This window comes from Branchiostoma floridae, chromosome 16 (genome assembly GCF_000003815.2).
Source record: "Branchiostoma floridae strain S238N-H82 chromosome 16, Bfl_VNyyK, whole genome shotgun sequence".
Classification (NCBI taxonomy): Eukaryota; Metazoa; Chordata; class Leptocardii; order Amphioxiformes; family Branchiostomatidae; genus Branchiostoma; species Branchiostoma floridae.
The window spans coordinates 4,465,526-4,487,307 of NC_049994.1; the positions used below are offsets into that span (position 1 = coordinate 4,465,526).

General features: G+C 42.7%; 2 protein-coding genes across 3 annotated transcripts in view; one reads left to right on the forward strand and one right to left on the reverse strand.

Annotated features, from left to right (window-relative positions):
* The window catches only part of LOC118403146 (zygotic DNA replication licensing factor mcm6-B-like), a 17,409-nt gene extending 1,950 nt beyond the window's left edge, over window positions 1–15,459 (forward strand). Inside the window, exons 2-19 of the mRNA XM_035801655.1 lie at window positions 968–1,111; window positions 1,605–1,715; window positions 2,165–2,327; window positions 2,484–2,623; window positions 3,666–3,778; window positions 4,206–4,408; window positions 4,535–4,603; window positions 4,956–5,106; window positions 5,832–5,973; window positions 6,322–6,463; window positions 7,749–7,856; window positions 8,470–8,625; window positions 9,391–9,519; window positions 10,219–10,380; window positions 10,908–11,019; window positions 13,066–13,239; window positions 13,777–13,913; window positions 14,533–15,459. Of these exons, the coding sequence (XP_035657548.1) occupies window positions 968–1,111; window positions 1,605–1,715; window positions 2,165–2,327; window positions 2,484–2,623; window positions 3,666–3,778; window positions 4,206–4,408; window positions 4,535–4,603; window positions 4,956–5,106; window positions 5,832–5,973; window positions 6,322–6,463; window positions 7,749–7,856; window positions 8,470–8,625; window positions 9,391–9,519; window positions 10,219–10,380; window positions 10,908–11,019; window positions 13,066–13,239; window positions 13,777–13,913; window positions 14,533–14,661 (2,485 nt within the window). The 3' untranslated portion in view covers window positions 14,662–15,459. The remainder of the gene's footprint in view (window positions 1–967; window positions 1,112–1,604; window positions 1,716–2,164; window positions 2,328–2,483; window positions 2,624–3,665; window positions 3,779–4,205; window positions 4,409–4,534; window positions 4,604–4,955; window positions 5,107–5,831; window positions 5,974–6,321; window positions 6,464–7,748; window positions 7,857–8,469; window positions 8,626–9,390; window positions 9,520–10,218; window positions 10,381–10,907; window positions 11,020–13,065; window positions 13,240–13,776; window positions 13,914–14,532) is intronic.
* Window positions 15,362–21,782, reverse strand: part of LOC118403145 — an 18,090-nt gene continuing 11,669 nt past the window's right edge. For both annotated transcript variants that reach the window (XM_035801654.1, XM_035801653.1), the window contains exons 13-19: window positions 21,548–21,693; window positions 20,252–20,482; window positions 18,975–19,045; window positions 18,229–18,382; window positions 17,636–17,806; window positions 16,976–17,057; window positions 15,362–16,316 (exon numbers count right to left, since the gene is read on the reverse strand). In XM_035801654.1, the coding sequence (XP_035657547.1) occupies window positions 15,623–16,316; window positions 16,976–17,057; window positions 17,636–17,806; window positions 18,229–18,382; window positions 18,975–19,045; window positions 20,252–20,482; window positions 21,548–21,693 (1,549 nt within the window). In that variant the 3' untranslated portion in view covers window positions 15,362–15,622. The remainder of the gene's footprint in view (window positions 16,317–16,975; window positions 17,058–17,635; window positions 17,807–18,228; window positions 18,383–18,974; window positions 19,046–20,251; window positions 20,483–21,547; window positions 21,694–21,782) is intronic.

Here is a 21,782-nt window from a genome sequence, read left to right on the forward strand (position 1 = left end):
ACTCAAAAATCGTGAAATCGCAACCATAACACCAAGATAGCAAAACCGGAAGTTGCGCTGCAGTACCAAGGGGAGCCGCTAGGGGGCCCAAAATCTAATCATTTCCAGCTTTCATCACACCCTACCAACACACCAAGTATCAAACCAATCCACCCAGCCGTTCTTGAGTTATCTTGTTTACACACAGACAGACAGACAGACACACAGACACACAGACAAACGCGGGGTAAAATATAACCTCCATGAAATTTCATGGAGGTAATTAGCCTTTATTAATAATCCACCAAACAGATTCCTTTGTAGCAAAATTGACCAGTTACCATTTTTTTTTAGCATTGCCAGTTCTCAAGTTTCCACAGACAATCAGGTCCAGGTTCCGGTCCGGACCTCGAAATAATCCTCTGGACCTGAATTTTCTGTACTCGTACCTCCCCCTACCAACAATAGTTTTTTTCTTTTTCTTTCTGTCCTTTCAGATCTTATTCTTTGACTTTAGATTTATTTTGGCATTAGTTATCTGTTTTCTGATACTTTTTTTTTCAATCTACGGAATATTTGTGCTCATTTTACAGCTGCTTTGTACAATTTATTGTGTGGTCAAAAACTTTTTTTTTTTTGGAAACGGCCGAAAATTGGTGCGAGCGCGGATGTCATCCATACAATCAAATCAACATGGCCTTACTGCAAACTTGGAAATTCACATTACCAGTCCACAAAACTCATATTTACAATATTCACCCAAGGAGGTTCCTTTTTTCAACCTCCTTGATTCACCCTAATCCCCCCTTCTCTCTTCTTTTTGGTTTAGATTTTTTGGTTGTTTTTAGGGTAATTTTGATGTTAAGTTTTCTACCACAAACTCTAAAAACCATTCCCATTGTGTTCTTAACTTTTTTCAATGACAAACTTCACACAAAGTCGATTGTTTCGGTAACCAAATATCCCCCCCCCCCTCGCACTTGTACAGGTTTATGGTCGAGGGAGAGGTCAAGTACCTACCTGATGTCCAGGAGCTAATCCGGCCGGAGCGGAATACACTGACGGTCAGTTTCAACGACATTGAGAAGAACAACCAGCAGCTGGCCACTACCATTCAGGAGGAGTACTACAGGTGGGGGTGGCAGAGTTCTTTTTAATAAGAAACCCCTGCATATGAAGTGGCTCATTCCAAACAATGTGATGTGTCCTTTTCTTTTCCAGAGGTCTTTGTTTCATGCTAATGTATCAGAATATGAAAAGTCCCTGTAGCTCAACTGGTAGCAACATCACAGTTGAGTGTCAGGTTCCAAATTCTTGGTAACTGCGAGATCCCGGTTCAATCCTGGGTAGGGCATCTTGGTTGGGGCTGCACCCGTCTTTTGGAAGGGATGTAAATTGGGGATCCATTTGTATACGGTTTAGCAACCCCTCCCTGTAAACATATACCGTGTTTTTGAAAAGGTAAGGAAACTTGTTGCCCGTTGTGCGAGTTTGTGTCATATAGACTAGGCAAACTTGAACTTATAAAAACATGATAACGAAAGATTTATGTTGATAAGTGTTTTCCAACGTTTTACTTTAGGCTTCAATGTTGCTTCCATACTGACACTTTTACGTTATTGCAGGGTGTATCCTAGCCTCTGTCTTGCTGTGCGTAATTTTGCCCGTGACCACTGTGGAGTTCCAACCAGCAAGGAGTTCTACCTCAGCATTACCGATGTGCCCACCAGACACAAGTAAGACCCATGATAGGCTGGTCCTGACTGTCAATCTCAATTAGCTGTTTAACCAATGACAGTATAGCAATTTGCAGGTTGACCAATGAATGAGAGAGTGGCTGCATGCTTGTCAAACTATTGCTTTTTATGTTAGTATTTTTATGCAGGGCTATGGGATCAGTCTATTGTTTTCTGTGTTAAATAAACGATCAACCAAAACAAGTGAAGAAATTTTTCTGGAGTGAGAGACATTCGGTTAAAGTTATGTGTAGAGATAAATGTGAAATTAACTAACAGCTCTTGTCAACTGTCTAATGAAATTAACTATTGAGAAAAATTACTTCACAAAAGTTCAAAATGCAATTTTTTTTTACCAAAAATGAAAGCAAGGTCAGTAAGCCATAACATCAAGCCCAAAAATGTCAATGTATTAACATCAATGTTTTGGTCATTGTTTTGTCCATTAGGGTTCGTGAACTGACCACGGGAAAGGTCGGCACTCTGCTGCGAATCAGCGGTCAGGTCGTCCGCACACACCCTGTCCATCCCGAGCTGGTCAGCGGGACCTTCATCTGCCTGGACTGTCAATCAGTCATCAAGGATGTGGAGCAACAATTCAAGTACACACAGGTGGGAGACCTTTTATAAACACTGGTGGGGTACCATATTAATCTCGAGCTTAACATTTCACCAAAAGTGTTTAAAAGTTAACCATTTCATTGCAGCAACAATGGTTTAAGAAAGTCAAGCTGTCTTTGATTAGAAAAAAATTTTCTTCCCTTCTAGCCAACCATTTGCCGCAACCCTGTGTGCGCCAACCGCAGTCGCTTCATGCTGGACGTGAACAAGTCACGCTTTGTGGACTTCCAGAAGGTGCGAATCCAGGAGACCCAGGCTGAGCTGCCACGTGGGAGCATCCCACGCAGGTGAGGAAGATAAATTTTCTCAAAGTGCTTGGACTTTCCTCAAGTTTGCTACAGTTAAACCCTATGCCTTGTTGCCAGCTTAGGCACAATCTAGACACAGTTTTTCCCGACAGTTTTTTTCTCTCGCCGACAGCTTTTTTTCAGCGTCTAGATGGAACTGCAATATTGCCATAAAGATATCGGCAGAATTTCTCCCGAAAGGTCCGAAGCATTCACCTGATAGCTTAGCAGGTGTCCCCGATAGCTTAGCAGGGGTCCGCGACAACTTCCGCGTGCGTGTAGATGCGTCCCGACTTTGGGAGGGCTCATTAGGCTATACAGCTGTTTATGACTACAAGCGCCAAGGGTGTCCCGCAGCCAACGTTCCAGATGCCTCCTGACATATCCACAGATATCGGTAAAAACTGCGTCTAGATTGGGCCTTACCTGCTTCAAGAAGGTTATGTTTTCAGGTGTTTTTGTGAACAGCATAAGTCGAGAAGTCCTGGATGGATCTTTGATACATCGGTAGGAATTGGCAAAAGGAAGAACCAATTAGATTTTGGGCCCCCTAGCAGCTTTCTATGATACAGTATCAGGGTTCTCCCCAGAATTTTTTAGTATAGTGGAGGGGCTGGCAAAAATAACCCGCGCTTTCATGAAAATGGGTTCATTTTGCAATGACAGAGGGTGTCAAATACTACAAGTATAATATACTGTTGTGATTCCTTTGTTGTGAAGTGGCAAAACGACTATTGTTTTGATCATTGCTCATTCACAAGTTTTTGCAGACAATGCTGACTGGAAAAGTGATGCCACTTGGCACAAAAATCTGTGAATTGTCATTAATTCTAGCAAAACTAACAAAGAAAATAGGGAAGAAACACACTAAATTTGAAAAATAGTATAGTGGAGCTGGCTGAGAGTAAAGTGGAGGGCCTCCCTTATTCCACTCTCTGGGGAGAACCCTGGTAATACTGTAGCAGAACTTTTGGTTTTGACGTCTTGTAAGTAGAGAGAGTGGTGTCAATGTTTTGTTTCATTTGTGTGTCCATACATGTAGTGTGGAGATCATCCTTCGTGCAGAGGCAGTGGAGATGGCTCAGGCAGGAGACAAGTGTGACTTTACTGGCACTCTCATCGTGGTCCCTGACGTGTCTCAGCTCAACACCCCAGGTATGGATCCTGTCAGGACATAACACAAAATATTTCTTACAAATATACATGTAACTATACTCCATGGCATAGTTGGCTATTCTATGTTCCTCTTCCTCAAAAGTCATTTTGATACATGTTTGAGATTCAATTTAGCTTCTAGTATATATCATAGGCTAAGTAAGAACTCTGTGTATGTTTCCTGTCTCCTTGTGAACTTTAAAGTAATGTAATTACCTTTGAGATTGCCCTGATTTGGGGGGGCTGAAGGCCCTGGGTGTAAGGGAACTGTCCTATAGTAACTCTGTATTTCCTACTCCAGGTGCCCGTGCTGAGACAGGTACTTGTGTGAAAGCAGGAGCAGGGTATGACTCAGAAGGGGTGGGGGGGCTGAAGGCCCTGGGTGTGAGGGAACTGTCATACAGTAACATTGTATTTCCTACTCCAGGTGCCCGTGCTGAGACAGGTACTCGTGTGAAGGCAGGAGCTGGGTATGACTCAGAAGGGGTGGGGGGGCTGAAGGCCCTGGGTGTGAGGGAACTGTCATACAGTAACATTGTATTTCCTACTCCAGGTGCCCGTGCTGAGACAGGTACTCGTGTGAAGGCAGGAGCTGGGTATGACTCAGAAGGGGTGGGGGGGCTGAAGGCCCTGGGTGTGAGGGAACTGTCATACAGTAACATTGTATTTCCTACTCCAGGTGCCCGTGCTGAGACAGGTACTCGTGTGAAGGCAGGAGCTGGGTATGACTCAGAAGGGGTGGGGGGGCTGAAGGCCCTGGGTGTGAGGGAACTGTCCTACAGACTCGCCTTCCTCGCCTGCTCAGTGGAAGCTACCAATCCTCAGGTAGGGGGGAATCTTTGAACTATAACAAATTTGATTGGAAGCATTTGGAAAGAAGTGTGGTAACAATGCAGTCTTTAGTTTTGAATTGCTCCAACTATTGTTATCCATTGCCTATTTATTGTGGCCTTTGGGTTTCCCTAAACATTGAGTTAAGTGCCTATAAGTAGTCCAGTGCCTTATAGTGGTCTCTTGGCCTTGCCCTTAATAACTTGTTAATGAAAGAAAAGTTAATGTTTTGCATTCCACATTAGACCTAATCAGTGCGAAGTGTTTTTGTTACTGCAATAAAAAAAGATGTTGTTTTTGGTACGTGTGTGTGTGTCTGTGTTTACGAATATTTGTGTTTTTCCAGTTTGGAGGCCGTGATCTTCGAGGCGATGACCTGACGGCTGAAACCATTAAGAAACAAATGACCGAACAGGAGTGGCAGAAGGTTTATGAGATGAGTCGGGACAAGAACCTGTACCAGAACCTCTGTACCAGTCTCTTTCCTACCATCCATGGTTAGTACCAGAACCTCTGTACCAGTCTCTTCCCTACCATCCATGGTTAGTACCAGAACCTCTGTACCAGTCTCTTTCCTACCATCCATGGTTAGTACCAGTCTCTTCCCTACCATCCATGGTTAGTACCAGAACCTCTGTACCAGTCTCTTTCCTACCATCCATGGTTAGTACCAGAACCTCTGTACCAGTCTCTTCCCTACCATCCATGGTTAGTACCAGAACCTCTGTACCAGTCTCTTCCCTACCATCCATGGTTAGTACCAGAACATCTGTACCAGTCTCTTCCCTACCATCCATGGTTAGTAGCAATCTCAAGATGACCAGCTTAGCTTGCCTGAAAGTCTGTATGTTTTAGATGCTTTCCTCCTTATTCCTTCTTATTAGTTTTATGTCGTTTCTGGGCCATGATAACATTCGATATGGGTGTTCCAGACCTGGTGATAACTTCGGGTTATCACATGGGGTTCTACTGTTATCACACAGGCTTCTGTAGAATAATTTGAATGCACTTTGCATGTACAGTGTGTGCAACTGTAGAAAATCTGAGTACCAGATTTGGACTTTGGAATTGATGTTTTTACAATTTCTTGCTTGAGGACACAAAAATTTTCTCAATATCTGAGTTGTGTTGTTTTTTCTTGGGGAGGGGGCTTGTAACTCCGGTGATATGTGTTGTATTCTGTATTTATCAGCGATTGTTGATAGAATGATACCGTCAACAGGTAACGATGAGGTGAAGCGCGGTGTGTTGCTGATGTTGTTCGGAGGTGTTCCCAAGCAGACCATGGAGAAGACCAGCCTGCGTGGTGACATAAACGTCTGCATCGTTGGTGATCCCAGCACCGCCAAGAGCCAGTTTCTCAAGTATGTATCTGTGGTTGATAGAAATATTGAGCATAGATTGCGTTCGGTTGCATGTGTCTGTGTCTATTTGTATGTGTTTGTGTATTTTGTCTGTGATTGGATCTTGATAGTAGATTGGCAAAAGGAAAAAACAATGAAATTTTGGGCCTCCTTGCGGCTTTGAAGGAATTGCAGCAGAACTTCCACTATTGATAGTTACCAGAAATATTACAGAGAAACTTATCAAATGCAGGTTGTTCTCTGATGATATGCTGTAAGACTGTACAAGTAATTCCAGCCAGTTCTGTAAGCCTAGATTTTAAAGTAGTTTCTTTCTTTTTCTAATGTGAAATGTTACCCCCCTTCCAGGGCAGTGGAACAGTTCAGCCCCCGTGCTGTGTACACCAGCGGTAAGGCCAGCAGTGCCGCTGGTCTGACAGCAGCTGTCGTGAAAGACGAGGAGTCCCACGAGTTTGTCATCGAAGCTGGGGCGCTCATGTTGGCCGACAATGTAAGTCTTGAGAACCTTTTTCCGCAAGGCATAGGTAGCGTATTTTGATTTCTTGTAAGACCATAGGGATTTACGTAAATCACAGTGAAGTGACCAGTTTTTTAATCATTCTCAATCTTAATTTTAGCATGATATGTTGGGGGTTCTTCAAAATTCACCTTTAAGTATATTGTTGGGACCTCCCTTTGTATACTCTCAGTCTAACCGGTGGAAAATTCACCTCTAGGAAAGGTATTTTATTATACAGATGTTTCAGAACATCTTACACTGATGTATGTGATGTTGTCCACATTTCAACTACAGTCTACATTGGCCAAGCAGACTGACAGATCACTCAACAAGTTTCATAGATAGATGACGAATAATGTGTTGTTTTTTGTGTGTCTTTTATTGTTTTAAATCAAAATCTTTCATCACATTCCAAATATTAAAATCAGGGATGACACAAATGCGGTTAAGGTCGCTATGTGGTTGGCACATATAATTGACATCTGTCAGAAGGGCAGTGTAGAGTCTACTACTACTACTACTACTACTTAACAAAGATGTCAGCTTGTTTTGTCATTCTAAGTTGTAAATTTCCAAAGATTTCGTACAAAGATGGTTGGAGTTGTCGTACAGTTTACTGTGGGATGTGTGAACATTTGTGTTGGACCCCTTTCAAGGCAAATTGCTGCAATACTTTGTATCCTGCAAGTATTGCACTTTTTTGCTTTGAAAGGTGTTCTGACATTTTCAGCGCTCCTGTAAGGTAGATGAAGTCATTACTAAGAACTAAGACGTATATAAACGTTTAACATTCAAACATTTGTTGTCAATTTGCCAGTTGTTGCTCTTGTGTATGTTGTGCTGACCATATCTGTTGTAATGCACTTGAATTTAGCATGTTGAGTAGTCATTATTTTCTGGGGAAGACATTTGCAGATGTTGAGTACAGAAAAGTCAACCTGGGACAGAATGTTATGGTTATTTCCAAATATAAACCTACTACTTTGAAGAAAATACAGAACATCATATGTTTGTCATTGTTATTGGAATATTTTCTATTCTACATGTGTATACATCAATGAAATGCAGATACCCAGATACTAAGATTACACAAGATAGAATTGAAAATGTTCAACATCCATTGTCAGTGACTTAGCAAAACCTGTTGTCCAACAGATATTGCACCAAAGCTATGGATTAATATATAAATGAGGCAAGGATAGATTTTTGATAGTTAAACTGGCAACAAAATTAAGACTATCTAGTAACTGTTGTGTTGTATGCATGTGTTCCCCAGGGTGTGTGCTGTATTGATGAGTTTGACAAGATGGACCCCAAAGATCAGGTGGCCATTCACGAGGCTATGGAACAACAGACCATCTCCATCACCAAGGCTGGGGTTAAGGTGAGGCATCTCCACTTCTTGAAAAGATTTTTATAAAAGAATAAAGAAAAACAAGTGATCTTGATCCAGAGTGTACTGAATAGCTGTTCTTCCAATGTTTGTGACAGCGAAATAGTTGGTATGTACATTACCTACATGTTCATTGTACAGGGGAAAGTCTCCTAGTTCTTTTTGACTAGCACATAGGATAGTGGACCACGGTTTTAACACCCCGTCCTATGGACTGCAACCTTCCAAATAGTGGGCATGTCGGTTGTGTGACATGGCTATAATTCAAACTCACGGCTCCTTGACCTAAAGGCAGGGTCCCTAACCACTACACTACACTTCTTCTCACTCACTCACTCAGGTCCGCATGCTCCGGGATGGAGCGTAGCGCCTGCACACACAGATCTCCACATCTCCACATCTCCACTTCTTCAGAAGGTTAAATTTTAAAGATGGACTCTTTCATGTTGCCATAACTTAGAAACATCCAAGACTTGCATTCTTTTTTTTTCTAGGAGTCCAAAATGAACCTAGCAGGACTAGGCAAAGTTGTAGCATCTAAAAATAGTCTAGTGCATTTACCAGGTTGTCCCAAACCAATGGTACATTTTTGTCTGTCCCACAGGCTACGCTGAATGCTCGTACCTCCATCTTGGCTGCTGCGAACCCCATCGGAGGCCGTTACGACCGTACCAAGTCTCTGAAACAGAATATCACGCTGACGGCCCCCATCATGTCTCGCTTCGACCTGTTCTTTGTCCTGGTGGACGAATGTAATGAGGTAGACTTCTTGTTGTTGCCTTTGCCAAGAAGGTTATGATTTAGGTGCTGTTTATGTGTCCTGAGTGTGTTTCTTGTTTTTTTCAAGCGCTTCAGAAAACATATATTGGAGTTTACAAAGCCACACTACAGTGTACAGAGTGTAAGTTTGGTAACAAAATAGTTTGTTAAAAATTATGCATTTTCCAAACCATATAGATGTATATACATGGATGTACAAACATGATAAAATATATGTTCGGTTAAGCATGTATTGTATTTTCACCAGTGGTGTACAAAAATAAGTGATAATGTCTTTTATAGGTGACATTGTGCTGATTTCAAATGTAGCACAGTTACTCAGAAATGCCAAGATTGTACCATTGAATGTGTCCCTCTTCCCTGTGATTATCGGACTGCCTTTTGGGATTATACAAACAAGTCGCCATTCTGTAATATTCTACACTTCCGTACGTACAGAAAAGTTGTCTCTGAAGTGAAGATCTGTCATTTTTGCCATAAGGTTTTTTCCGCATGCAATACGTACTTATCCTCTTCATGCCATGTGGGACATAAGGCTGTGATAAGTTTCCTCCACTGGGGTCTGTTCTGTGCTAGGGGCTGAGCAGCATCCCAGGGGATCCCAATGACAGCTAGATCCTTAGCCAAAATGCTCAGAAACAAATGTCCCGCACATCCAAAACTTAGTAGTGTTGTAGTATTGTTCGAGCTAGCATTGTCCTATTCACTTTCTCAGACAGGGTTGACTGTATGTCCTATTTTCCAGGTGACAGACTACGCCATTGCTCGCCGCATCGTTGACCTCCACAGCCATGGGGAGGCCTCCGTGGAGCGTACCTACTCCGTGGAGGAGATGCAGAGATACCTCATGTTCGCTCGACAGTTCAAACCTAAGGTAAACTAAACATGATGCTTCTTGTAGCATGCACTTTAAGACTAAACCAAACCCTCCTTCTGTCTTCGAATTGTCTGTACCTTGTTTATATATCAATTTCAGAGTTTTGTTTATGATTATTAATATGAAGGTTAGATATTCAGGTAAACAATATTCAAAAACAATTCTATCTCTACAACTGGATAAAAGATGGAGATTTACTTCCAGACGTTTCGAGTGACATCCATCACTCTTCTTCAGCATCACTAGAATGAACTGGCAGAGCGATTCAATACAAGTACTAGAAAAACTGGTTGAAATTCAACTCAGAGTTTTTGGTTTCAAACCTGGATCCCATATTTGCATGTTGTCAGTGATCAAAGACAATGGATGCTGTCTGAAACGTCTGACCATTAAAAATTTTTTCGAGTAGCTTGAGTAACTGTACTTTTGCGCAATACAATACCTGAATGTTTAACCTTCATCAACATTCCATTGAGCAGTTATTTGGTTCAAAAATTGAGGTGTTTTGACCACTCTGTTTTTCTTGGTGTTTATCTTCAAGTGCAAGATAAATTTGGTGCAATATAGGATACTTCGAGAATTGGAAGTATTTTGTGCACCCAGATTTTAGCTGTATCATTTCTGATCTTGCTGTAGCATTTCAGAGTTCCCAGGACTTGCATTGATAACTTTATCTATTATGATTGAAACAAACAGATTAGCAAAGAGGCAGAGGAGTTTATGGTGGATGAGTATCGCCGCCTGCGTCAGCGTGACTGCTCCGGCGTCAGCAAGTCCTCGTGGCGAATCACCGTGCGCCAGTTGGAGAGCATGATCCGTCTGTCCGAGGCCATGGCTCGCATGTACTGCCAGGACGAGGTATGTATGAGAAAGCTTCAGAGAAGCTTTGTATTATAAGTACCACAATAGGTTACAGCAAAATCTCAATAACAGTACTGCTGTGTATTAGAATATTTTTGTATGTTTGGGTGGAATACTGACATATCTGATTTTTAACTGTACTTTTTGTACGGTTTTCATAGTGACGCCTGTAAGATGAACATCTGCTACTTTTGACAAATACTAGTATCCATATAACAGTCAATACTGTCTGTGCACATTGTACTTTAAGTTTAACTCTGAGTGAAGAAATGTCCTACAGTACACTTACAGTTCATGTCAAGACTAAAGTTGCACATAGTACTGTAGATGTTATGCAGTTTCATCCGTGACTGCTAGATGGCATGCCAAAACATTTTTAGATTACATTTTCTGGGTACTGTACTCTTTCCCATGGTATTCTAAAGTGGTCTGTACTGATTCTCACTGTAGATTTTCGTTCAGTGTTATGTGAACAACATTTTCTGTACTGTATTTAGAACCTTGTATTTAACACCCTCTTGCAGGTCCAACCAAAACACGTGAAGGAAGCCTTCCGTCTCCTGAACAAGTCCATCATCCGGGTGGAGCAACCTGACATCAACCTGGGCACAGAAGATGAGGAGCAAGAGGTGGATGGTACGTCTCCATGGCAACTGTTTATGACAGATATCTCTACTTGTCTGGATTTCTGTTTTGATGGAATAGAATTTAAAAAGTCTTGTAGCTTGCATTTTGCTTACACAACTTAATGTCTATAATTTTGCTATTGCTGTTCATGTTCATGTTTTTCAGTTTGTAGTGATTCTTTCAATAGAGGATAATGTCACCTGGGTTCTCTAGAGAATTTTTCACAGCATAGGGGTCAAGTATTGAAAGCTTTGCAGGAAATGTAGGACCCCCTACCACTGAGTGATCATAGTAGAGGGTCTCCAATCCTCTACCAGAACAACTTTCCTGAATTTTGTCATAACCTTACCAGTGTTCTCGCCAGGATTTTTCACAGCAGGGTTCCAGGGGCAGAGCCCCGGTGGGGGGACCCAGGGGGGCGAAGCCCCCCGGAAGCTCTTGCATTTTAGGCTATTGAGAAGGCTTATTTTATCATTTTTTAAGGCCATATCTATGATAATCGCTTCAGCAGTTTGACGTAACATTATTTCGGGTCAAAGCTTCACAGACAACTAAAAACTCATAAACAACAAACTTTACTCAGCTCAACAGTACTTAAAAATATTGTCCCGGTTGCCATCCGAAGTTGAAGCGCTTGTTTATAACGCTAGTATCGCTGTTAGCCGCCGTGCCGTGCGACTGTTGTTGACGGTCTCCCTGCGTCGCCGCCTCGCCGTTAGAGTTTAGACGATATTCCCACGGACATGTTTCAAGAAAATACCCGGTAAAAACCGCTATTCCGCGTCAGATTCCATTCTTTAAAACATGTGGGACTCAGTGTTACAGTCTAATAAATCTTTCGTAGAAGCACCGCTGTGGGAAAGAAGGTCCAAGGAATGTAATATTACGTAGCATGAAGTTCGCTGTAAACTTGCACACGGCACATGACTGAAACTATAAACAACAGCCGCGTTTGATTGATAGTCGGCGACCCTTTGATCAAATCGGAAAGATGCCGACACTGCCCTGGCGGTTTCTGGGCGGGGCCACACGGGGCTTGTCGTCGAAACTAACGCTCGGGTTTTACATACAAACTTACGATGGTTTGTATCTTACGAATGCCGATACAAAGAGCTTCAAATTTAGAACAGGAATTTTGGGAAAGCGACCCACTCTTGCTCCAGAATTATGTCGGAAAGAATTGATTCTATTTCCCGCGCTGAAATAAAAATTACGCAACTATCAGTAACAGCCTATTTTGGTCAACCCAGCTCCCCAAATAAGGACATTCCCCGGGAAATGGCTGTTCCGGGGAGGGATCCCACCCCACTAATCACTCGCAGCACACGCGCTACTCATTTTATATTTTTTTTTGGCACGAACGCAGGGCGGCACAGGCAAAATTTAGAACAGGAAATTTTGGAACGCGACCCGTTCTTGCTCTAGAAATGTGTCAGAAATAATTGCTTCTATTTTCCGTACTGAAAAAGAAAGACGCAACTGCCGCGAGTAACAGCCTCTGTTTATCAACGCCGCTCCCTTATGCACATCGGCTGTTCCGGGGAGAGATCCCACCCCGCTAATCACGTGCGGGCAAGGCCCTCTCGCGTCTGTGTTTACATTTCCGCGCGCGGGAACGCAAGGGGTGGGAGGGGCTGCGAGACAGCGGTACGGCGGGCCGGTGCTGTAAAACACCTCCCTTCGAGTTGATAACTTCCTGAAACAGCGAAGGCGCCTATGTATTTTTACTACGATATTTTTCTTTTATTCCCCATTTTTTTTGCCGCTACGCTGGATGAAATAGCAGCGTAGCGGGATTTTTACAGCGTCATTTTTCCAGCCCACAGCGTATCGGCCCGCTATGCTGAAAAGGCCTGGCGAGAACACTGCTTACTTGAAAGCAAAGTGTTATTTTTTCATACATTGAAAGCCAAGACAAGTGTAATTGTTTTCATCCAAAAGTGTTGTATGGTTTTACTTCGATAGAAAGTCCCTACTCTGGTCCCTACACTATCAAAGCATAACACTTTAACTGTGCTAGAACACTGATGAAATAGAATTGTGTTCAATCATCAGGAGGTGGTGATGAGATCCTGAGTGAAGAAGCCATGGACACTGATGATGCCCAGAAGGCCGCTGACGAGCCCCCCTCTCCACCCAAAAAGGCCATCAGGCTAACGTTCGACGAATACAAGACTCTGGCTAACCTCCTTGTACTGCAGATGAGACGGAAGGAAGCAGAAACAGATGGTATGAATAGTTCTTGTATGCTGGATCCTACTATTACTAAAAGTATCTGATAGTTGACATATCAGCACAGAGGTTCAGGATTCAGAATGTTGTGTTTTCCAATATGGCCCTGAGAAAATTCAGGTTAGTAGGTAAGCATTCTCTTTTAAAATTTCTGCAGTTATGATCCGACAAAGTCAGTTTAACAAAGTAAAATTGAAACGCATCAGGAGGCTGATATTTTTAGTATTATTTTCAATAATTTTGTGATTATATACAATACACATTGTACGACCGCATGACATTTTCAGTCACATCCATGGTTCCAAACGAGTCATGGGTAGGGATCCCGGCTTGGGTCTTTAATTTTGAAATTGAAGTAAAATGTGGGTCCTGTGTTCAAGGAGGGTATGTGAAGATGGAAGGGTAAGCAACCTCTGCCTGTAAAAATATACCCTGCTACTGAAACAGCAAGGTAACTTACTTCCCTATGTGCCACTAGGCACAACAACGGTTTGAACAAATATGTCTATAACATGAGAAACCTTCTTGTGTTAGATGGAGATGGTGGTATGAGGAAGGGAGAGCTGGTGACCTGGTATCTACATGAGATCGAGAATGAGCTCGAGTCTGAGGCAGAGTACTTCGAGAAGCAGACCATCGTGGAGAAGGTCATCGAGAGGCTCATCCACCATGTAAGTTATCAATACTTGGGGAGGGGGGTGAATTTATCCAGTTCAGCTGGCAGTCCGTCAAAAGATAGAAATGCAAAACGAAATCTAAAACACGGTTGGACAAGTCCACTAGCCCGATTGTCCAGGGCAAGTGAAAGTGCCGATTAGGAAGTGCATGTAATACTCCACTTGTCCAATCAGGCAAGTAAGATTTTTCCATGAGAGAGATTTTTATATACTTGTTACCAAGCACCAGAGTTTATGACGTCACATTACAAAATTACTAGTAGTGCAACAAAAATCTTGAACTGTGTACAAATTTGTACCTGAAGACTACATTAGACTGGTTGAGTTGGCTACAGTTCACTGACCTCCATTTGACCCTTATCTAAGAGGGCATCAAAATGATTGAAAACCACAGTTTCTTTTTAATTATTATGTTGATTGTACCCTAAACCTGAACACATTAGTTTGCTGAGCTTCTCTAGTGCAGCCAACCATAATTTTATTCTTGTCAATGTCAATCAGTTTGTCATTCATGACTAGAGAAATCCTCGTTGATGAAATATTACCTTCTGCTACCATACTGTGGGTGACATTCTAGAAGTATGACTTTTTTTTCCGTTGTGTATTCTCGCAGGACCACATTCTTGTGGAGCTGTCCAAGATTGGTCTGAAGAAGAGAGCAGGAGACCAGGCCAGCTCAGACCCACTACAGGACAAGGACCCCCTCCTGGTGGTACATCCCAACTATGTCATCGATGACTAGTTGTAAATATAAACTACATTAGAGTCCCTTGTCTATAGTGCTAACATGGTAGGAAAGAACATCATATGCAGTACACTTTAATCTCATATACTTTATCATTATACCAGTATGTGGTGGAATCTGTGAAGTTGTCATCTGATTAGGATTGTGAAAATTATGAGGGAAAAAGTGTATGGTCAATGCTTTCAAATGGTCGCAATAGAATTAGATATCTTTTGTATTGAGTGTTTTTCAAGCAGAGTTGGGATATCAATATTTTAGAAACAGGTCCAGGTCGTCACCAATTTGACAGATGGATTATACTTAAATGTCTTGATGTAAGCTTTGTAGTCTATACTTAGAAATATAGAAACTCTTTCATTGTAAAAAAAAAAAAGGAACATTTGTTTCAAGATCTGTGGTATTTAGACAAAATGTGCATTTTACAGAAATTAAACAGGAAACGGTTCACCTTGTTATGATTCATTTGTACTACAATGAATAGGATTGGTGGAAGTATGAAGAACCTGTGTAAGATTTTGGGTATGAAGTATGTAATATTTCAAAGAAATGAAAATTGTGACTGTTTGTCTGATACATACATGTAATGTTACAAAGAGATGGGGGTAACTGTTAGCCCGCTACACCCTTTAAAATCTTCCAGTTACTGAAAATTTTATGATTACAGAAGACAAACTAAAAGAGACGAGACAGACATTTGGGGTCCCCAATGTTTGTATTGTCCATAGTAGTATTGTACTAATGCAGATACATCCAGCAAAAACTGAGAGCTTGTATTATTGTTTGTCATGAATGGTGTAACATGGAGTGAGAAGCTTTACAGAAATGTTTTCTGTCATTATTTTCATGAACTGAAAATGATACAAGCGAGCTGGACTATATGTTGTTGTGTGAATGATTCTGTTGAATGGTGATGTTGTGTGGCAGTTGATGCATTGTCAGATGCATGTTGGTTACACTTCTATGGAGGGGGAGGAGGGGGCCCACCACCAAGGCCAGGAGGTGCAGCTGGGGGTCCATCGCTTGGGCCGGGTGGAGGTGCAGGTCCACCAGGTGGGCCAGGTGGAGGTAGGGGTCCATCGCTGGGGCCAGGTGGAGGTGCAGGTCCGCCAGGTGGAGGGAGTGGGCCACTCGGCGGAGGAGGAAGGCTCGCCTCTGACGGCACAAGGGAAGCCATGTCTATTGAGGGTGCGGGAGGAAGTGTCATCCTGCTGCCCCGAGATGACATGCTGCTCCTTCTAGGGCCAAGCACTTTGCTCGAGTGGCGTGATGCCAGACGCTTCACGGAGAGTGACGGCACCACTCCTGTAGACTGCGTTTGCTGGGGAAGAGGCACATCTGATGGAATGAAGGACATCTTCCTCTCTGAGGCTGTCTCCTCTGTGCGAATGACAGAGCTGCCACTCTTCGACACCGACAGCCTTCTACTGCTGGCTTTCTTTACACTTGCCTTGCTTTTCTTCTTCATGCTTGATCTGCTGCCGTATTGAGAGAGAATGTCGTTGACATTCGTGTCTTCCTGGGCGGGTTCGAGTTTTACGTCCACCTTTGGTTTTTTGAAAGGCATTGTTAGCAGGGTCTTCAGGTTATCGCAGTCTCGTAAGAGCTTCTTCTGTACTTTGTCGTACGTTGATCTGTAGATGAGCCTTAGAATTCTGGAGAAAGAAAATAAAGACTTGAAATAGACTTTGCAATACCCACAATCTCTCAATAGAAATCGTTTCTTTTTTGACGACGCCTCGGGAGTCGTCAAGTGGTATATATTGCATTCAGTCTGCAAAAATTCTAGGAATTGCACAGGCATTTTCCAAGAATGCTAGTACTCCACAACAGTATGCTGGGTATGCAAGTCCCCCCCCCCCCCCACACACACACACATCTGTTCCAGATGTGTCTTTGGTATGCAATGGTGGAAGATTTAGGTCACCATTGTGCTGTACCGGGGATAGTACATTTCTGCTGGCTGTAGGTTTATGTTACAGGTGGGCTAGTATATTGTGCCAGGGATAGTGCGATAGGGAAGTTACTGTCTATTTCTGATTTGAGCTGTATTGTTGTACCCTCAATTGTCGTCATGGCAATAATACATTTTTATTGCCAGTCTTGTTTGTCATTGCTACATGGTAACATTCCTGAAGTAGTCAGGATTTCTTCAATAGTAATATACCTAGTATTGCTAGCCAATGTACGAAAACTAGACTTAGTTTGTAATTGAATAGATATTGAGTCAATAGTTTTTTTTTTTGTTACAAGGGAGTTCAATGTCATTTTTCATAACTTTCTCCAGCCAGCGAAAGAAGTAGTTTGTACTCACACGCAAGGAACGACGACGGCCAAGACCACAAACCCAGCGGTGGCACAGACGATGATAACAACAATAGTCATGGTGTCTTCATCTGTAAACGACAAGGAACAAAAAAATGATTTCAATGTTTACAACCAACTCTTACAAAAACACTGGAACAAACTGGTATAAAACGACTTCCAGTCTATTGACCAACACATCTTCTTCAGTCACTGATCAAAGCTAGTGGATGCTTCTTACTTCGCTGTCCAATACATGGTAATCAGCGTCTTCCTCCTCAAGGCCAACTTTCAGGGATCGTAGGACACATTTTTTACATTCATTCTCTTTTGAAGGTGCTTTAAAACACTTACTACTTTGTGGATTTTCTCTTTTCAACTATACTACAAATTGTATGATTATGTACTACATTGTACAAACTAGATCACAGAACTTGTCCTACCAAAAACACCTTAAAATCACGACCCAATAATAGACCCAATGCATGCAAATCTGTCTTGTTACTACAAATGTAGTATGTTTCGATATATCTGTGTACATTTCTTATTCTATTGCGGTGCTACCGTGCTAACATTAGTTGACCTATCTTGCAATTGAGTGCGTCGTCCTCTTGTCCTCATTTACTTGTGTTTGCTCTATAGAATAAAAAATCTGATTGTGCAACCTCACCATAACATTCCAGTCCGATAGCGGTGCCATTCCTGTCCACACGTGTGTTGACAGTACCAGGTGGGCACCTGCGGCAGCTGTGTGCGCCATGTGCTGGCTGGTACTCCCCAGGTGGGCACGGGTGGCAGTGCCAGTCCCAGTCTGGGCTGTAGTGTAGTGGTGCGCACGCCCCTACAGAATACGAGCGATCGCGATGAAGTCATGGTGACGCAGTGGTAGGCAAAAAGCAGGTGGTTGCCAAACGATTGATTTACATATTAACCGGTAATTTGATCTGCTAATTTAAATGTCAATTTCTAATCCAATCTACTGACGTCCTGGTAGGCACCAACCGCCGAATACCCCGGATATAAACAACAACAGCGATCGCTCGTATGTGTAATGTGCAGTAAGTCCTCTCACCAACCCAACTGCGATCAGTCAGTCACTATCGACAGAAACTCTGATCACGATATCTGCTGGTAGAATCGGAGAGTCTGACAGATTGCAATCTCAACCCAAGGAGGTTATATCCTTGCTCAACCTAATCAGATTGCAATCATCAACCTCAACGTCGTCCTTTTAAGAATGAATATATTTAGTCCAGGACTTACCACATAAACCTCTAACGGTCTTATGCGCATCGTAGTTCAGTCCGTACCCGGCCTTACACCACAGCACCCTGGTCAACACGTTCTCACTGGGTTCAATGGAGGTGGTCAACTCACTCAACTCTGTACCCAATGTCATGTCAAGGACGTCCAGGATCTGGAGGGGGGGGGGGGCACTTGTGAATTGTACATTTCGCACTATGTAAGGCTTGTTTTTTTTTACTGTCATACTAAACACCGTAGTCAACATCTCTCAAAGATTAATCTCCAAGCAGATCCTATGGTAACATAAGATAGTATTAAAGCTGGCCAAAGAGAGTCACCGGTAGCATACAGACGGAGGGCACTGCTAGCATACTAGTACACACTCCTAGACCGGCTTCACTCCTCTGCCAGCTTTTATACTATCTTATGCTACCGTAGGATCTGCTTGGAGATTATACTATAATGTGGCTCAGTCTCGGAGGCTGTAATTCACGTACACTTCTGCGGTATGCTTCACATCATTTCTCTTTACACAAAGAGTGCAGTCTACGATTGAAATAGACTATAACGTCTAGTGGGAACTTTCAAAAGACACGTCTTAGTCAAGTAATTTTATGGCGGCGATTTTGAGTGCGGCTCTATTTTCTATCAGCAAGATATAGTTGAAATAATTAAAATGAAGACTAAAATTAGACCTGGAAGTAGACGTGGCGGATTCGAGCATGGGTAATCGAAGGATGTTGAAAGAATTCGCTGATATTCACCTTTGTAAGTTGACAGGCATTTTCTCGGTTCTGAAGCAAATGGACGACATTGCAATCTTCTTCCCTGAAAACTGATAAGAATGTGTCATGATTATCATACCCCTTGAATTGTAGACATATAGAAAACAACACGGTGTATTCCGTATCGCCCAAGGTATCAGCCCGACCGCGGGTCGGATCGCCCGAAGGCCGGAGGGTGATCCGACCCGCGGGAGGGCTGAGACCAAGGGTGATGCAGAATACACCGTGTTGTATTTTATCTATGTCATACCCACCTGAGAAAACCTATGTTTTGATGGGAAATGCGCCAGAAGTTGAACAAATTTGGTGCCCTCGAACAATAAGTGTTGCAACAGCAATGTTCCAACGTCCGAATCAGGTATTCGAATTGCCAATCGTGCCGTATTCGGCCAGCTCGAAACAGTTCGATTTATTCGAATGGAGCCTGTGTGATACGCCTTTCGAACCTGTGCGATACGGAAACGTACGGCCCGGTCCGGAACACCCGTATCGAACGTTTTCGCGTCACAGGTATGACATAAACAGTGTTACCAGATGCCATGGATGACTGAACTGAACTGTGTCGTCATATAATGTGTACTGATATAAAAAGCATCATATGTTATTTCCACAAAAACATCCATTCTGATTCTCATCTCTTAAAGGACCGACATAGTGTGTGGATGAACAATTAAAATTACGATCAGAAAGAAAATGTTCGTTGACCAGAAAATGGTAATGGTTACAACATTTCCTCAGAATCCATTACTTCATGAACCGATTTCTTAACAGCCCTTAAAAGCATGTCACCGTTGTTTTCCTTACTTTCAAACAAACAAACAAACAAACAAACAAACAAAACATTGTTTTCATTGTTTTCAAACAAACAAACAAACAAACAAAACAAAGAAACAGGCAAATTTAAAACCGGAACGACCACGTGTAATACTCGAAGATGTGAATAACATTTCAGCCTTAAAACATGTCGCAACTTTATTTTCTTTCGAACAAACAAACACACAAACAAACAAACGAATTTAAAATCGTAACGACCTACGTGCTCAGAGGATTTCAGAAAAAAAACCTCGCAACTTTATTTTCTTTGTACCATTGATGCAAAAAAAAAATCAAAAGCGGAATGACCTACGTCCATATGTAATGCTCAGAGGATGTGTCGAATATTTCAGCCCTAAAAACATGTCGCAACTTTATCTATTTATTTCAAAGAAACAAACAAACAAAACAAACAAACAAATTTCACAGCCGGAATGACCTACGTCCATATGTAATGGTGAGAAGATGAGATGAGTATTTCAGGTTGTAGAGATCCCCCAGTTGTTGGTTATGGGTGCACGACATGGTTAAATTCACCACGGTACAACTGTGCTTCTCGCAGATTTGGTTCAAAACGTCAGAGATGCGTTCTGATTCGGCGGCAAGGGACTTTCCACAAGACGTCGCTGTGTAGGAGACTTTGAGGGAATAGCCGTACTTGACGAGATGTCCAACTGTGAGACAGGATAGATATGCATGTAATTATGCACATGTGGCGTCAACGATGATTGGTCAATACTTTAGTATAGGGTCAAATTCTATTGCACGCTAATTGTAACAGCTACAATGTAAGGCAAAGTGTTGTAAAAGACTACGGGCCAGTTACACAGTAACAAAGCACAAATTGAACACAGGCCGGATCTTTGAACATTAATACATATCTATATTGAAGTGCTAAGTATTGGGAGAGTAGATATCGGATCAGTAACAGTTGATCATGACACCACTACCAAAAGCAACTGTTCTGTCCGTCTGTAGTACTCTTTCTCAGTCGCTAGGTGGCTACCAACTGGCTGTCCGTAAAGGAGCCGGGGTTTCCATGAAGCGAAGGGCACAACCCACCGTATGTGCACTTTGTCCGTACGTTTTTTTGGGGGCCACGTCCGCCACGTATTTCTGAAAACGTTCAGGCTGTACAGGGCAGCCGCCTCGTGCCGGCACGTACCGGGGCGAATCCGAAGCCCGATGGCACACAAAGTTCCAGCTGGCGTGTCTGCATGCTTCAAAATCCGTCGGATTCTCTACGAGTTCGTACGGAGGCGGTACTTACCACTTATGTATCCCCCAAAATTGCCCACGTCTTGGCAGGTAGACTTTAAATTTGTGTATTTGCACGTACGGCGGGTTGTGCCCTTAGCTGAACTGTACAGTATATATAGAATATAACATGGTGTATTCCGTATCGCCCTTGAAGGTACCTGCCCGACCGCGGGTCGGATCGCCCGACGGCCGAATTTTGGTGCCCTCGAACAAAAAAGCAATGTTCCAACGTCCGAATCAGGTATTCGAATTGCCAACCGTGCCACACTCGGCCCGTTCGAAATGGTTCGATTTACTCGAAGAAAGCCTGTGTGATACGCCTTTCGAACCTGTGCGATACGGAAGTTACGGCCCGGTCCGGAACACCCGTATCGAACGTTTTAGCGCCACAGGTATGACATAAATGACTATAGCGTTATCGGCAACTCAAAACCAACATTAATACAGTAGCTATTCTAGTCTGTAACATTAAATCTTACCCCGGACTTTGTGCTTGAGGTCCATAGTATGAGTACGAGCTTTCCCACTGGCCATTTCCTGGTACTGCAGGTGACAGTGGTAGGTGCCAGAGTCGCTAGCCATCAGTTTGGATATGGTTAGCGCTCCTGAATCGGCCAACTCGTACCTGTGAGATACACATAGGCATCCTTCACAATGCTATAATGATTGATTGATTGAACGCGACCTTTATTGTACATTCATGCCTCGACGGGC